This window comes from Pogona vitticeps, chromosome 2 (assembly GCF_051106095.1).
Source record: "Pogona vitticeps strain Pit_001003342236 chromosome 2, PviZW2.1, whole genome shotgun sequence".
In the NCBI taxonomy this organism is placed as follows: Eukaryota; Metazoa; Chordata; class Lepidosauria; order Squamata; family Agamidae; genus Pogona; species Pogona vitticeps.
The window spans coordinates 89,644,495-89,660,814 of NC_135784.1; the positions used below are offsets into that span (position 1 = coordinate 89,644,495).

The 16,320-nt window shown below is 39.1% G+C and overlaps 1 protein-coding gene across 1 annotated transcript in view; it reads left to right on the forward strand.

The window, feature by feature from the left end:
* The window catches only part of LOC110090008 (uncharacterized), a 36,869-nt gene that overhangs the window by 12,818 nt on the left and 7,731 nt on the right, over positions 1–16,320 (forward strand). Inside the window, exons 7-10 of the mRNA XM_078384056.1 lie at positions 5,335–5,348; positions 11,755–12,099; positions 14,229–14,597; positions 15,941–16,012. Coding sequence (XP_078240182.1) covers positions 5,335–5,348; positions 11,755–12,099; positions 14,229–14,597; positions 15,941–16,012 — 800 coding nt within the window. The remainder of the gene's footprint in view (positions 1–5,334; positions 5,349–11,754; positions 12,100–14,228; positions 14,598–15,940; positions 16,013–16,320) is intronic.

The window sequence follows — 16,320 nt, forward strand, 5'->3', positions numbered from 1 at the left end:
ATATATTCTTGCGTACATCAATCTATCTGCCTATCTTAGATTGATTGATCTATGTAAGTGTGGTGTAGTGGATAGTGTAATGGACCAGGACTCAGGATATCTGGGTTAAACCCTTGTTTGGCCATGAAAACTCAGCAGGGGGGACACCGAATAGCACTGGTAAAACCTCTTTAAACATCTCACATACTTTGAAAATCCTATTAGGGTTGCCATAAGTAAGATGTAACTTGATGTTACATAACAAATAACTTGCTTTGTCTTTCCATATTTTTGTTTACTCTTTATAGTCAGATAGTGTTCTCAAATTCAGAGGTTGGAGGGATTCACCATGTTCTGGATGCTGGTGTTCATGCACCTGAAAACTTTTATGAATTCAGCTGAAGAAAAATATGCATTGGCCAAATTACCTTGCATGAAGAATAACAAGAGGAAGTGCTACATGGAGAAAAGCCATGATCAAAGAGATATCAGGTGGACAACAAGCACGTACACTGGTGGCGGCCAGCCTTTCTTTTCTGTTGCTGCTTCTTTAATGTGTATTACCTGTCAGCCCACTGTGCTACAAAACATCCTACAGATTATTTCACATAAGTATATCCTTGTGCTTTGGTGCACATTTCTCTCATAGACTGTGAAAGACGAACATACCAGCAATTGCAAGTTGTGGAGTTTTTGCCATTATTATTTCCTCCTTCTACTGAATAAACATGTCACAACTACTTGCTGCCTGTATTGCTTATTGGCCATAGGTGTTATTACTATTTATTTATACAGAAACAGAAAAACTGGCTACTTATTAGCCATCTAAATTATTGTGTATTGTTGTTTATAGAAGAACAGACTACAATTCTTGCCTCTTTTCCAGTTTTGTGTGTGTTACAAAAGTGATATGGCAAGAATAAAGTATTGGTAGATTACAGGGTGAGGTAGAGAAGAAACATGGAATTTAGTTCTATTAGTGATTACCTATATCAAGGCTATGGGACTAGGCTTCCCACTGTAGTAGGATCATGCTGGCCTCATAGAGACCAACAAAAAAAAGAAAACAAAATATGCAATTTAAAAATAATTACTGTAATTTAAAAAGAAATAAAATACCACAGTGGTGAAAAATGTGACAAAATGAATGGTGGATCTGCTTTCCAGGTGCTAAATTTTGAATGGACAATAATTCAAGGTCCCTTTTCTCCTCTCTCTTTATTTTATTTTATTCTTTGGTCTTTATACTGGATTTTGACTGGCCATCCCTCCAACCAGCGGGGGTGGAGGGCTGATCAGAACTGTCATCTGATAGCTTTGATTGATTGATTGATCGATCGATCAATCAATCAAACAATCAATCAGTCAGTCTTGCCCAGCGTGGCTTGATCAGAGCCATAAAGAGGGCTATGATTGATTGGGTCATGAACATTATTAATTACTGAGGGGGTCGTGAACATTATTAATTAATTACTGCTCCTCCCCCCGCTTAAAAGAAAACACAGTCCAACCCATAATCAAATCCACCCAGTTAGTGTCAGACCTTAACAATTTCCGTCCAATCGCTAACATATCATTTCTGGGCAAGGTGACTGAGAGGTGGTGGCAAATCAGCTGCAGTCATACTTGGAGGAGCAGGATTGCCCTGACCCATTCCACTCTGAATTCAGGCCGTGACAGCGTACTGAGACGACATTGGTCGCACTGCAGGATGACATTTTAAGGGAGGCTGACAGGGGCAGATGCACCGTATTGGTACTCCTGGATCTCTGAGTGGCTTTTGATATTGTCTACCATGGTATCCTCTCTGAGGTTGGGACTGGGGGCTTAGCATTAAACTGGCTATGATCCTTCCTTGAAGACTGTGTCCAAGGAGGCGTCAGCACCTTGGACCTTTGGTATGGGGTTTCTCAGGGATCGGCATTATCCCCTGTTTAATATCTATGCTGTTTAATATCTATGTTAAGCCATTGGGGGAGGTCATCAGGAGCTTTGGAGTAAGGTGTAATCTGTATGCTGATGACACACAACTCTGTCTCTCTGTTACCACCTACCAGTGGTGGAATAAAAAGAATGTCAGGACACCGTATCATGGTATCATCAGCTCTGAGCTTCAAAGGACGTAGAGGGAAAAAACTAATTGTCTACTTAGTAGAAGTTTAATAGAAGTGAGGAGTTTAATAGAACAGAAACCATATAGCTGGAGGTCTCTTCATTATCCTTCTCAGAGGCATCACACTAGCAATTCAGGCACCTGCTGCTTCACTGCCTTATTGGTCAAGATTGGGTCTCAGGAGATTGGCATCCACAAGGATGGAATGGAAGAACATCTTGGGCTGAGTACATGAAAGCTGTACAGGTTCCACACTGAGCATGCTTGTTCTGTGTTTCCTTTTGCTTGGCTGGAGGTGGTTGCACCCTTCCTGCAGCATGGTATCAATGGGAGTTGAAACAAGTTCCTTCACTTTCATTCCTATTTGCTTGACAAAATACTTTCTTTTGTACCTCTATATATTATCATTCTGGATAAAAAAACTGGGTCACCTCTCCCCAATTACCACTCTAATCCTTCTAAACAGCAGCAAATCAATACAGTTTAGAAACCATGGCCTAAATCTAATTTGTAGTTCCAACTAGAGTAGATCCATTGAATCAATAATGGAATGGTGTGTCAATACTTATATAAATACAGAGTGTTTATTCTTTTATCACTTGGCTTTGGAGGTGGGGTTGTAGAGGGTGTTTCTCCCCAGCGTTACATAATATCTACACAGAATCTTTGGATTTGATAATTACAGATTTTGGAGTGAAGTGTCATCACTGAGCTGATGAGAAGCAGCTTTACTGTAACATTTGAATCAGGTGTGGTCATGCAAATCCTGGGCTGTTGCTTGGGATCAGTAATGGCCTGGATGAAGGCCAATAAAGTGAGCCTGAATCCTTGCAAGACAGAGACCTTCTGAGTGACTGTCTCATTGCCTTTCTCCCTAAGTAATCTTGTATCGTTCTGTGCACTTTTGCTTTCTGCCTTTAGAAATATTGCAAAATGCTTCCAACTAAGATGGATTTTTGGGTGATTTGCATCGCAGCACATTGAGTCTCTGACTGTCCATAGTTTAGCAGTAGCAATAACAATACTTGAATTAACCTCCTGAGGTAAAGAAAACTTGAGGTAAAAACAGTGGATATTTATACAAGCAAACCATAAACTTAGTTCAGTTCTATTGCTGAGAACAAATTCTTCAGCTCAGAACATGCTCAGACACATCCTGTTCTTTAATTTTAAGTATATGTATTTTGCACTGGGGTCTGTCTTAGAGTTTTAGTAAAAATCAGTCAGTAGATCTGACTTGTCAAAGGGATATCCTAAGTGTATTTTTGTCATTTTAATCTTAAAATGTCAGAAAGGAGGGACCCTTGCCAAGCCCTTGTCAAGGAGGCCAAGTGAGGAATCAAACTCTCAACCTCTGCCTCCACAGCCAGATGCCCAAACTATCAATTTTAACATGCACAGGTGGGGAATGGCCAAAATCCTGTTGCTCAGAGAAGTAAACTGTACTAGATTAGGCCCAATGAATCAACGGGGATTTAGTGAGTCGACGTCTCTATAAGCTCCGTTGTTTCAATGGGCTTACTTTAACTTTACTCTGTGACTTATTATACTAAATAACAGGATTTTGGCCAATGTGTAGTAGTGGTGCATATTGTGCATATGAATTACCGTATTTTTCGCTCCATAAGACGGACCTTTCCATAAGACGCACCAATTTTTTAGGAGAAGAAAACAGGAAAATATAATCTGTTTTCTTCGCTCCATAAGACGCACAGACTTTCCACCCCCCCTGTTTTGTGGGGAAAAAGTGCGTCTTATGGTGCGAAAAATACGGTATGTTGAGGCACCACTATGCAGTCCCCCGTCCACCAGAAAAATTCCTGCAGTGGACAGCCTTGACCTGAAGTGCTCCACTGCACTTGAAACCATTGGTGACAGTTATCTCTGTAGATCAGAGACAGAAAATAATGCTCTGATTTTCCCCATAGCTCACTAGAGGGCACTGAAAGCACATCTTGTGTTTATTTGTTTCAGGGATTTCTGTCTGCAAACTGCTGTCTTGGAGATGAGGAGTTTCACATGTTACTATCTGAATTCATCTGTGCAAACTTCCCTCTGCCACAAATCAATCTGTGTCCAAAAGCAAAACTACGAACTGTTTTTCTTTATTTGTTTCTTTATTTTGCATAGTTGTTATTCCGACTTTTATTTGAAACAAGACTTGCTTTGAAAATCGATCTTATGTTTAATAGAAATAGAAGGATAAACTACACCAGACACTAGATAAGGGAAGCACAAAAACCCCCAAGACCTTTAGTTGACAGCTGGGATGGTAATTGGTCCTCACTATCAAGAACAAGAATAATACTGTGAGATCTGTATTGGTTGTCAGTTGCATTTTGGAGTGGGAAGTTTTGGAGAGCCTGGGGACCAATTCCCCCCCCCAGCACCTGTCACAGGGTGCACTAGGCCCTTGAATTGCCTCAAAATGTCCCCAATAGAAACAAATGAAATTGGAAATGCCGAGATGACTATTTCTATTTTGAGTTTTGGGAACCTTCAGCTTAGAATCCCTCCAAACAGAGGGGGTGGTGTGCTGGAGAACTGTTATATAGCCTAAGATGATTTTAATGGTGTCATGGTTTAATCTGTTTTCTGCTTACATTTATTCTATTTTATGATGTTTGTAAACCATCTTGACCACCATTGTATACTGGAAGGTTGGACCAGAAATGTAACAAACTACAATCATGAACTGCTGGACAAATCAGTGGTTTAGGCATTTGGCTGCAGAGACACACAATGGGAGCTCAGTTCTCCTTGAGAGGAGCTGGACTCAATGATCCATAGGGTCCCTTTCAGCTCTGCAGTTCTAAGATTACTATTATGTTACACTCTCCTCCCCTTTACAACTGTCCTTAAAGTACAAGACAGAATCTGAATAATTTTTCTAGCTAGAACTGTAGGCTGTTTTCCTTATAACTTTGCCCCTTCATTCTAACTTCAAGGAGAGCAGCTAGCCAAGGAAAAAATGAAGGAGTAGGAATCTGAAACACACGGAAACACTGTCTGTTGAAAGGATTAGCCTCTAGAAAGTTCCAGGAAACTGTACTGTATGTTCTGGAACTTCTCTTGGCATTTGTGTTTCATGTAAGTTACCCTTTCTTTGGCAGCAAGAGCTAATAAATCTCAAAGCCATTGTTCAATTTCACAGTTTATTCTGGTTTTCTAGCTGCGCAACACCAAACTTAACCTCAGCCCAATCTTTTGCTAGCTAAACATAACCTGTGTTTTAATTTCAGCAATCACAGCTTACGTGAGCAGTGAGGTCACAAAAATCACACGAGGCAAAGGGTTTATGCCTTCTCTGGACCCTGCTACTCCAGTAAAACTGTATTTCTCTGAAGGCTCTTCGGGTTTTTTCTTTTAAAGTCAAAGAGATTTAACCCAGGTCCTCTTGCATCACATCTCTTTGGCCCTTGGAAACACAGAGTTATTAAAGTTAATGTGCTGAGACTGAAAATAAAGAAATTGTGAATGGTAAAGCTTGCTCAGCACTTCCAAAGTGAATAAGACCTAATGAGTGCTGAGATACAGGGTACTGCTGAAGTCTGTGAAATTTAAACATGCCATACATTCGACTATTTCAGTGGATCTTGATTCATATTTGTGTAGGTAAGTAGCTATTTTTCATTGTCACTGTATTAGTACATCAGGAGAGACTGTTTCACATGTAACAAAAAGGGGCTTTTTTCCTCCTGTCTCCAGCAGAAATGAATAACTTCACTTGATCTTAGCCAAAAGGCCGAGAAGCGATAGAAATGAATAACTTGACATATGTGTGTGCAAGAGAGAAAGTGGGGGACAAGAAGAGCTGGGGTTTGGAATTCTGTGTTTTAGCTTTCAGCTCATAAAAAAATAATATTGGGTGGAATATTGGAGCACATTCCTCATGTGCTATGAGAATATTTCCATCATCTCTATGAGAATTTTGCCCATATTTAAACTCTTAAATGTTTTTATGAATTCCTGGTGTTAATGAGCACGGATGCACAGCTGCTTAGCAGTGACAGAACTGTGTTCCTATTCAGACTAGTTATTATGCTGGAAAAGTTATGGTGCATGACACAGAATACCATTAGCCAACCCATCAAACAGAATAAGATTGATGTATCAAGTCAGTTTAATACAGAGCTAGTGTGAGTCATTGAGTTGGAGCACTGACTTATACTACCTTCATAAATTATGTATGTATGTATGTATGTATGTATGTATGTATGTATGTATGTATGTATGTATGTATGTATGTATGTATGTATGTATGTATGTATGTATGTATGTATGTATGTATGTATGTAATTAAATAAAAGCCCTCTTTAGGTACCTTCTAAGAGAATGGCTGGACAAAATTACCTGGGTTGTGATTTGCTAATAGGGCTATGTACCTGCTACCTGTGTGGCCTTGGGCAAGCTGCCAAAGCAACACCTGAAAGAGATATTTATATGTAGAAATCTTGGGTGGTTGCCATAATTCAAAATCAACTTGATCACACATGGTTATAACTATTATTGTGCAGAACAGTATATGAACGTGTCTACTTAGATCCGTTGATGGTGGTATGAGATGGGGTGTACTTTTTAGAAAGGTTCTTTGAATGCTTATTACATCACAGCTCCCCTTCCATGTCTTCTAAGAAGTCAGCCTCACTGAGTTCAATGGAGCTTTATTCATCCCACCAGTGGAGCTTACTTCTGAGTACGGACTGCATTGGACCTTACATTTGTAGCCTATCTTCAGCTTCATAGCATCTCTGCTTCTTGTTTTGAGACAGGGCTGGGCAACTGTAATAGTTTGCAGGAGTGCATTTTTGTGTGTGCCAAGAGTAAGGAAACACAAATGAAAGAAACCCAAAGTTCATTTATTGTTTTGAAACATACATGGGCTTGGTTTGGTTTGGTTTTGAATACTGCAAGTGATCCCTGCAACCTACTTAAATTGTGATGGCACTTAAAGGTGTCCAGGAGTGGTGACTCACCTTTTGTATATGTTAGGCAGGGGTAGGCAAAATGCGGCCCTCCAGATGTTGCTGAACTACAACTCCCATAAATCCTAGCCCACACAGGCAATAGTATGAGGAGAGTTGGGGCTATCCCACACAGTGAGAAATATTGGGATTTGTAGTTCAGGAACATCTGGAGGGCTGCACTTTGCCCAGGTCTAGGGAAACCTTTTTTTACAGGAGATAGAACTGTCTGAGGATGCTCTGGACCTCACTTTTCTATCCCTTGTTTTAAAAGAACTGTGATGCTAGACAATGAGAAGACTGTTCAAAAAGTCTTCCAACTTCTTCCAGTTGGACATTAGCAGGGCTATTGCAGCTTTAAAATCAGTAGCTCTAAACGAGTCATTGAATGGTGGTGGTTTTCAATAATTACAGACTTCCTCCTCCCATCCCACAGCTCCTATGGCTTCCCAATGATGAAAGGGATTACCTGGGAGCTATGGGACCCTCAGGACAGAAGTAGTGGACAGTAGCCTCTGGAATAATCTACCCCCTGATATTCGCGCAGCTCCCTCGCTAGGTATTTTTAAAAATCAACTAAAAACACTGATGTTTCGGCAGGCCTTCCCCTTAGCCAATTCCTGATTTTCCCTTTTTTCCTCCTCCTAGTGTCTCTCCCATTTTGCCTAAAGTCTTCCCCCTTTTTAAAATTGTTTCTAATTATATTGTAATATTTTGCTGTAGGCTGCCTAGAGTGGTCTTAATTGACTAGATAGGCGGGATATAAATAAAATAAATAAATAAATAATAATAATAGTAAATCTCTGATTTCTGAAAAACCACCACTGCTATTGATGTCATTTTCTGCTAAGATCTTCTTGCATTCCCTCCCCCATTTATTTTATCTTGAACGATAACCTTTAACTATGCTTTACTGTACATATTTTCCTGCTATATACAATGAAACTGTAAGTTTTAACTGTAAAGGATTGGCAAAGTTGACACCCTGAGATTTTGTTGGACTGCACCTCCTCCTCATTTCTCGCCACTGGCATTGCTGATTTGGGCTGATGTGAGTTTTGGTCCAACAATATCTGGAAGCTTGCCCTATTTCTCAAAACTGTTCTAGAGATGTTACTTCAGTGAGATGGGAGGCTATCAATTTGCTGATGCTAAGATTTTTAAAATATCATTAATATAATAAAAGTGCAAAATAGTTTAAGAGTCTGGAAGAAGAATTATGTTTTTATAGTGAAAGCATACTAATGTACAATGAGATTCCTTCCTTCACACTACAGCCATAGGGGGAATCTCCCCAATGGCTCATGATTCTAATTCTATTAAGAAAAAGAGTATAACAATTCTAGTCCATGAAGTGATTCACCAACTGATCTGGAGCAATTTGATGTAACTGAGTATTTACATACCACCCCCTCCCCCTCACACTAACCTTTCACAAACAAATATAAACAAGCTTATCTCAATGTTCTTTTTTAAGGTGTTTCATGGGAACAATGACCTTATGTCACCCTCCTTAGTATATGAACTGTTTGTTCCAGTTTTCAACACTTTCTGCTGTCAACGCTGTCTATTTATTGGAAAAATAAAGGCTTCTTTTTTGGTATATTCCTTGGAAACTCACTGCTTTTTTTCTCTCACTTGAAATATATTGCTTTCCAGCAGAGGTCTAACACCAAAGGTCTGAAGACTGCTGATGTATAAGAGAACAGTAATGCTAGACTCAACTCCATCCAAAGTCCAGAATTGGATTCTGAAAAGTATATTTTTTGAAAGGATTAGATCCTGCTTCCATCATTTAGAGCTGCTATATAGTGTAGATTCCTCAGATTTGGTTTAGCTAAAATGTGCTGACCTATCTTACTTCACAGCTAATTTTAGTAATTCTGTTGTGAAAGTTCTGCCATTCAGTTATTTCAATAGAAATAATAAAAGTTCAAGCTGCCTGAGATAGGTGTCTGGTTGTGGAGTTAGGGGTCAGGAGTGAATTGTGCCAACCTAGGAGAAGAGCAAACTACAGTCCCAGGGCACCAACAGTAAAAGGATATGGTAAACAACATCTGACTATATCCAGAAAAACATGGAAACAGTGGTCATAAGATGGAATTAGTTGAGATCATGTAATTATTATTACATCAAGTCACAACTCACCACTGTAGTGCATTCTTAGTGATAACAGTGGAGGTTTGCCCACAATAGTACACTGGTTACCAGTTCCTTCTCCAACACCCCTTTCAGGAAATGCTTGTTGGTGAACATCAGCCTTGTAATGACAGACCTTCACTCTTGCTTTCCATTCCATTACCTGCCAGTTTGTCCCTTGACAATCCCCGAATAATTAATCTGCCTGTATACTAATGAGACTATTACTGGAATGTTTAAATCCCAAGGGCCCGAGGAAACAGTTATGAAAGAATTGGAATATCATCCCAATAACATATCCTACAGCAAAACGGCACTGTCCTAATGTCACCTGGGGAACGTTGCGTGAAAATTATGAGGCCCCATTTGGAGAAGTCTCTGTGTTTTACCTGGGAACCTTGCCAAGAGGAAATGACATTCACAGAACTCCAAAGAAGCTGCTCAGCAGCTTCAAGGAAAACACATTTAATGCCTGTGACCTCCCTTGGGGTCACTGAGTTGGATAGGGTCATTTTGCTGCTTGAGAAACCAGGTATTGAAATGGAGGTGCCCTGTGTAATTGGAGCAGCCATTGGCATTGCACTGATTCTTATGCCCTCTATTCAGCAAAACAGGATAAAGTACTTCGTATAGAGGACATAGTGGGTATGGAATATAAATATTCAGACTTGAGGAGAGAGAGAAGTAAAAAAAATCTATGGAACTGGTGGAATGTTTGAATTCTTTGGCTTCCTTGACTCTACTAAAAGCAATGAAGTTAAGCAGAAAATCTCTTCCACCCCATGCTGCTTCCTTTTAGTAGAGTGACTTGATCCAAATGACAAGTAGAAGAGAGTCTCTGGACTTCCACCATTACAAAGGGCTTTCTGACTTCCTTCCCAAATAAAAGACAACTTTGGTTATGATGATACAAGTTACCACTCCAGGGTAATCTGATGTTGTCGGTGGGGAATGTCTGAACCTAGTTGCTGAAGAACATTCAAGGAGAAGTAAGAAAGCTAGAGGTAAACAGGCAGGGACCAGGTTCCAGAAGTGACTGCTGAGAGAGTCACAGGATTGCATCACAAGGAAACAGGGAGACCTTTTCAATATAACATACGGTACTATATCCCCATATGAGCCTTCTCAAGATCATCAGACGAGGCCCTCCTCTCAGTCTCATTACCAGTGCAGGCATGTTTGGTGAGGACATGAGAAAGGACCTTCTCTGTGGCATCTCCCAGGTTACGGAATGCTTTCCCTCTGGAGATTAGGTCGGCCCTTCCCTTTCATCCTTCCACTGACAGTTGGAGACTCACCTTTTCAGGAGGTTTTTAACAATCATACCTGAATCCCTGAGTGCCATTTTTTAAAGTTGAGTTCTTAAAGTTTTAAATGTTTTTAAGCATTCCATGTGTTTTAATTACTATCATAGTTTAATTATTTTAAATGTATAATTGATTGCGGTTTTAATTCTACATTTTCAACACTCTGAGCTGCCTGAAATCATCTTACTGGGATGGATGGATGGATGGATGGATGGATGGATGGATGGATAAATAAATAAATAAATAAATAAATAAATAAATAAATAAATAAATAAATAAATAAATAAATAAATAAATAAATAAATAAATAAATAAATAAATGGGGAGTTGAAGTTATGCTTTAGCTAGTTGGTGACTGACTGGGTCAGATCCAAAGATTGTGCTTCATCCATGAGAGCATTCTGGAATGGAGTTCTATTGAGAAAATGGCTGCTGGTGGAAGTGGTGGGTGGGCGGGTGATGCAGAGTTTTCATTGATTCACTCCTTTTCCTGGCAGTTCTTCCCTCACTGTTCTGGAGAGTCCCCCAGTCCTCGGCCTATGGGGGCCTAAGGGAGTTTGCAGGAAAGGGAAACTGGGAAGGATCACCAGATTATACATGGGAAGCTTTGCTGAATCTAAACAATTGTCTGATAAAATATCCTTGTCCCACCAAGGAAGAGTGATTACAAAGGAAGCCTTCTAATATTTTAAAACCACACAAGTACGGTGGACCTACTTCATATTGGTTTCTGGTTTTAATGGTGGGTTTTCTAAAGAGTTAAATTTTATATTGATTACATTTTTAAAAGCATAACCACCATCCAAAGTAAATTAGAATGGTAATTACTAACAGCCTGTAGTGAATGAATTGAATCATTTCACCTCCTCAATATGTAAATTTCAATCCCACCTTACAGTTCATTACTCCCCATAGGGTCATCAGTCCACAATCCTGTATCAGTGGAGGAAGCTAAAATGTACATATAATGTTTATAAAGTTTCAATTCAATTGAATGAAACCGTTTCCCCTTTACTTTGAGACGCTGGACTGTTAGCATTCTGGTATTTTTTGCTATCTAAGCAGTTGTATTATCTGGTGTCATACTACTGCATCTTAACGAGTTCAGCCAAATCAACCTTATAAACTGTATTACCACGTGCGCTGTCCACTATATTTTCAATCATATTTATTTCTCCATTTCAGGAGATCAAGATTTCGAATTGTGAAGTAAAAACATTTTTGACCATTTCCCCTGCTTCCTTCTTTTCAGCGGGCACCATATCTCAAAACGTAGTAAGAGGCGTGGTGGGCCAAGCTATCCTGTTGCCATGCTGGTACAATGTCCAACAGGCAGGCGGCCTTACTCACATGTGCTGGGGTCGAGGCAGCTGCCCAAATTCGAAATGCAGTCAGGAAATTCTCCGTACAGATGGAAGGTGGGTTGTATCAAGAAGTTCATCAAGGTATGATCTAAAGGCTGGTGTGACTAATGGAGATGTATCGTTGACCATTACAAATCTAAATGAGAGAGACGGAGGACTGTACTGCTGTCGTATTGAAATAAGAGGCTGGTTCAATGACATAAAAAAGACTTTGAATCTACAGGTTGAGAGAGGTGAGTGTGATTGTTGCATTGTGCCTATTGTCCTTGTTCTATAGGAACTCTGAAATGTAGCATCGAACAGAACTATATAGATGATATTGTCAGAATTGGGACTTTCTGAAGTCCTGAATGATACGTACCTACTTGTCACAACATGTACTTGTTTCACTTCCCAAACTTGCAAATTTGCTGCTTTGCTTTGTGATTGGTTATCAGGTTTTGTTTGAAAGCATGACTGCAACTGGACAAAGCTGACTCTAAGTTCGACTTCTACTTTGTGTTATCAGCATGATATATTTTGCATCGTACATATGTATTGTGATCCATAGATTCAATACTTGCCTGTGCTGATGGTTCACCAGCTGGGATCATGGCCAAAGATCATGGGAGTTGGAGTCTAACAACATCTGGAGGTTCATACTGCTTTTAAAAAAAAAACCAACAACAACAGACTAATTGTTTTAAAGAAAGGCATATATCTTTGCTAAATGATTCATGGAAGGACAGAAATTTAAAGTTCATGCCATTCATGTCATCTTGATTACAAGGAAGGGGCCAATCTAGTTATGTTCTTGGGTTCTCTTCCTTGTTTTTGCTCATTTTGCTCAGCAAGAAATGACTGTGTGCCCAGAGAAAGTTATTTTTATCAGGTTCACATAACACACACTCTCTCTGTGTGTTTTGTCATTCAACTGCATGTCTCATTAAGATGAAAATAGCACTTCCAATGTCACATTTCAAATTGATGAAGAACATTTGGGAGGATGATTACACCAAACTGCAGTACAAAGAAGTCCTTAATTTTCCACAGAAATATAAAACATGAAAAGCTCCTCCTGATATGTAGGGTGGAGTCCTGTTGCTTTTTCCTGCACACAGAAGAGAGGCCAACTCCATGTTCGTTGTGTGTCTGGTCATGCATCCTATTGTGTGCCTTGCATGCACCCAGCACCTCATCTCTTGGTTATGGCAGCTTCTGCCATTTCTTTTTTTATGCATAGTAAAAGCAATAGGATTTTAGCCATAGATTATTTTATAGTGAGACAAGATTAGTTTCAACAGTTTGAAGGGAAAAATGATAAAAAGAAAGCTGACACAACTTGTTAAAAATCCCCTGGAAATGAATGGGATGTTCAGGACAGATAAAGGGAAGTACAGTATTTCTTCACACAGTGCTTGGTTAACTGTAGCATTCACTGCCATAAAAATCTAATGATGGCTGCCAACCTGGTAGCTTTAAGGGATTAGAGATATTCCTGGAGATTAAGAGCATCAATGGGTGCAAGTCATGGTGTCTGTGGAACATCTCCAAGACCAGGTCCCTGTTTCCACTTCCTTGGGAATGCAAAACAGCTGGTGTAATTCAATTCCTGTCTTGCTGCTGGCTGTCCCTTAGGCAATGGATTGGCCACTATGAACACAAGGTGTTGGACTAGATGCATTTTTGAACTGATCTAGCAGGGCTGTTCTTATGTTCTTTAGTCAAACTTCATGTATTAAAAAAAAGTTTAAAAGTGGGGCTGGAAAAAACACCACAACTGTGGGACAGTTACACATCAAAGGCTTTCCAATCAACACTGATATAATGGAGAGAGGAGAGAGTAAATTCAAGGTGCTCTCTTTTTTATTCCTTGCATTATGTCCAACCAGCAGGTTTGGTTTTGGTTTTGGTTTGCTTTGCTTTGGTGAGCCTTCAATTTAAAATCATTTATAATAGGATGTGGGCAGGCAATATCTTTTGACTAGTTGTCTACTAAAGAATCTATTTATGACAATATAACTATAATTGATCTTTGTAAGGAAGGACTAAAAATCTATGATAATCAATTATTCTCCGTCCATTTCAAGAAATGAAGCCCTACCAAATGAAGCAAAGAAGATTTGTACTTTGTGGCAATGGAATAATTAAATGCCACACCAGTTCAACAGTTTTAGCCCAATAATCCACTGCAGTAGTTGTATTAAATAAGCATCATTTTAATAATTTTATGTCATATTATATGTTCATTCTAGAAATCCAGTTTTGAAAAATGTTTGATTTACCTTTTTGTTGGTCAGAATTAGTAGTTTTGTGTTTTAGATTTGTCATTTCCCCCATTGCACAGACATCATTCAGATATATCATTTGCTTTTTCTTACAGCGACAACCACAGTGCCCACCACAACTACCACAACAACTACAACTACCACAGCCACTACAACAACCAAAACCACCACAGCCACTACAACACAGATGGTCACCACCATAATAACCACTGCTCCCTTCCCAACCACAGTTACTCATTCAACATCTTCCTTTCCTCTCTTAACAACTAACCCACCTTCTCCAAAAACCCCTACTGCTACTAGTGGTCCAGCAGCAGCCACATCTTCTATATCAACAGCTATTGGTTTTCCTGCAACTACTCTTCCTTTAGTGAACACTGAAACATTGTCAACTACTCTTCAGGATAAGTCAACTAAAAGTGTCTGTCCTTTTTTCACCACGGAGATGGCTTCTTCTGCTACAGGTAACATGCCTGATCAAAAACGATCACTTACTGCAAGATGAAGTCCAGTGAAGTTCACGTTTGTTATACTGGGAGTTCTGGTTTGCTGCTCTTTGCAAACATTTTCATTTTCTTTCCCTACTGTCTCCATGTGTGATAATGGTTGAAAGGTTTCTGAAGTGAAACTTCACAACTGGATTGTCCTTTTGTGTTCATACTCTAAAAGAAGTACATAGATGTATGGGGAAGGAATGCACAAGCAGCCGTAGGTATTTTTGATGTTTCCACTGCCATCACTTAGAGTACTGAGGAAACAATCTGCATTTGGTTTAACTAAAAGCCAAGTGGCCTCTTTATTGAGGGGTGGAAACTTCAATGAAATATTTAGCTCCTTTTGTACGATTGACTGGTAAGAAGGGTGGAATGTGAATGACAGGATCTAATCCCCTATTTTTGTGCTGGTGTGGTAAGATTATGATTCTGAAATCAGATTTGTTGAAAGGTCTTCATGTCTGCCTTCTGTTATTGGATCAGAACCCCCCCCCCCAATAAAATAAACCCAGTATTATACTAGAAGAGCAAATCCTCTGCTGCAACAGTTGTGCCAGATTGCTCTGCTGTGCAAGAGGTTGTACCACCTGCAAAAATGGCTAAGCAATCCTTTGCACAACCAACATTATATAGGATACCACCCTTGCAGTGAGTCTGAAAATGTGCTGTGGCTTTTCTGCTAGTTCAATGACAGCACTGAATATTGGCCACCATGGACAACATTTATCTGTAGCTGTGATTTTCCCATCGAGTATATAGCCTACATGTGCATGTTACTCAAATGTTACTCAGGGTGTTACAGCCAGTGGTGCCTCTTAGGTAATGGCTAGAATGCCGTTGGAAATTTACCAGTATAAGTGCAATGGCGTAAATCACAGTGGCAAATTGCAGCTAGTTAATGAGTTGCTCACCATAGCCCAAATTACATTAACTGGCAGCAATTTACTGCTGTGATTTATGACATTGCTCTTATGCTTGTGTCAATAACCAACAGCATTCTAGCCAGTGCCTTTTAATTGCCATTTAAAGGACAATAAAATGCTTTGTGTATTTTGGTACCCCTTGTATAAAATCAATCCAAGGTTAGAATGCAAAATATATGCTTTGTTTGCAAATGTTATCCCTTATGTGCATTTCCAGAAATTTTTTTTAATAAATGCCATTTCTATTTCATGCCAAAATTGAATTTCAAAAAAATTAATTATGCTCTACAGCTCTACCCACATCATAGCAAGTATCATCATGGAGATAACTTAAGAGTTAACTTAAGAGTATTTTTAAAATTGATTTTGACTTTATTGTCTTCTGTTTAGTGGCTACATCTAGCCAAACTGGACTTTCAGTGTCAGAGATGACTGAAGACCTTGAAAATAGTGCCAACTCAGGTAAAAAAAGAGATGGGGGAGGAAATCTAGCTAGACACTGTGAATGTTCTTTTTTTAAAAATGAGATTTCACAGTTTATAAGGATTCAATAGGAATTGAGTTGGATTGTGCAGTCGTTATGGCTACTTGGACCCTTAAGCATTTTAAGCTCTTCACTAGATTTATTTATTTATTTATTTATTTATTTATTTATTTATTTATTTATTTATTTATTTAATTAATTAATTAATTAATTAATTAATTAATTAATTAATTAATTAATTAATTAATTAGCTGTAACATGATAATATACCTGAGCTGTGAACGGA